This window comes from Aphanomyces invadans (genome assembly GCF_000520115.1).
Source record: "Aphanomyces invadans strain NJM9701 unplaced genomic scaffold supercont1.3, whole genome shotgun sequence".
Classification (NCBI taxonomy): Eukaryota; Oomycota; class Saprolegniomycetes; order Saprolegniales; family Verrucalvaceae; genus Aphanomyces; species Aphanomyces invadans.
In genome coordinates, this window is record NW_008580148.1 from 1,159,229 (window position 1) to 1,160,687 (window position 1,459).

Consider the following 1,459-nt stretch of genomic DNA (forward strand, 5'->3'; position numbering starts at 1 on the left):
CGACAACGGGCGCCGTCAATTTTCGACCAAGGCTGACCTCATTGCCTGTGTGTGTCAAGTTTGGGACGAGATCGACATCTTTGCTCAAGAAACTTTTGGCAGGGATGCCGAAGCGATGCGACTTAGTTGTGGCGAGCAAAGGCCGTAAAATCAAGTACTAAATGAGTGCCTCTTAAATGTGTCATATCATTATTTCTTCGACAATTTTAGTCTCATGGCTCTCGAATACAATGGAAGTGAAATAAAACGTTCCGATGGTCACACCTATGCTCTAAATGATAGCACAAGGCTAACAATATAGTCGTTGTACTGGCGAATGCCCACGACAAGCCTTCTATTGAGAAAACACCTGCCTGGCGTATCTTTATTTCGATCACTGTATGCACAAGCATGTGAACGGCTCAACTGCCAAGATACTAGCAAAGTACAGGGCCCAGCGTGCTGGAAAGCGTTCCGTGGCTTTTACGAACTTTGCCTTCGGTGACTTCGTTTCGGTGGCCCGAGCGTTGAAATACCCAGGAAAACTGACTTTGCGTTGGAAAGATCCTTTCCGTGTGGGAAGATTGGGAAGCCCACCGGTTGCTGCAAAGGGTGCCCGGATGAGGAAACTGGCCCTGGTTTCGCCGCTCCAAGCTGCCGACTTTACATGGCCGACGGCGAACGCGATAACGGCACTTCAGCGTGACCACCCTGGATGCGCTGAGTTGGGCTCCTGGAACGAGGACAAGAAGTGTTTCCTGGCCAAGTCGGGGAAAATTTGGATCCCTGATGATGCCCTGGACATTCAGATGCAAATATGTGTGATTGCTCATGCCGGCGTGGCTGGGCACCGACGCCTGGACGCGACGACTCGGTCTGTATCCGAGATGTTTGACTGGACGACTCTGGAGGCCGACGTCAAACAGTTTGTGACATCGTGTCTTCACTGCATGGTGGTGGATGGTGAGTCCGTGCCGAGACCCTGGGGTGAAGAACAGTATGCGACCGAGCCGAACGAATTGATCCATTTCGACTGGTTGTCCCTTCCAGTTTCCCAGGGTCTGAAAAATGTCCTTCTTATCAAACACGACATGAGTGAGTTTGTACGTCTGCATGCCAGTGCGACTGCTACAGTTCTGGACACGGCTCAGCATTGGTGGAATGGTTTGGTCGTTTTGGTGTGGCGAAAACCTGGGTGACGGATTGCGGATCCCATTTTAAAAGTAAGGTCATCTCCAAGCTGCGTCGAATGCTGGGTGCGCGGCATCACTTTGTGATCCCTCATTGTCCCTGGGCCGACGGAACTGTTGAGATTGTTAACCGTCTGATTGTCCGAACCCTGAAGGCCTTGTCTAGCGAGTTACGTTTACCAGCGCCTGAGTGGCCGCAGCTGCTGCTCCTGGGTAATCTGCGCTGCACCGGCAGCCTGTTGATCGCCTGGATGGTATTGCACCAACTACAACATTCACTGGACTGCCTG

At 51.9% G+C, this 1,459-nt stretch overlaps 1 protein-coding gene across 1 annotated transcript; it reads left to right on the top strand.

Annotated features, from left to right (window-relative positions):
- Positions 1–599: 599 nt before the first annotated feature.
- Positions 600–1,178, top strand: H310_02046 (hypothetical protein; the record flags this gene model as incomplete). Its single annotated transcript, XM_008865430.1, has 1 exon — positions 600–1,178. The coding sequence occupies one exon, from the start codon at positions 600–602 to the stop codon at positions 1,176–1,178; it is 579 nt and encodes a 192-aa protein (XP_008863652.1).
- Positions 1,179–1,459: the final 281 nt, after the last annotated feature.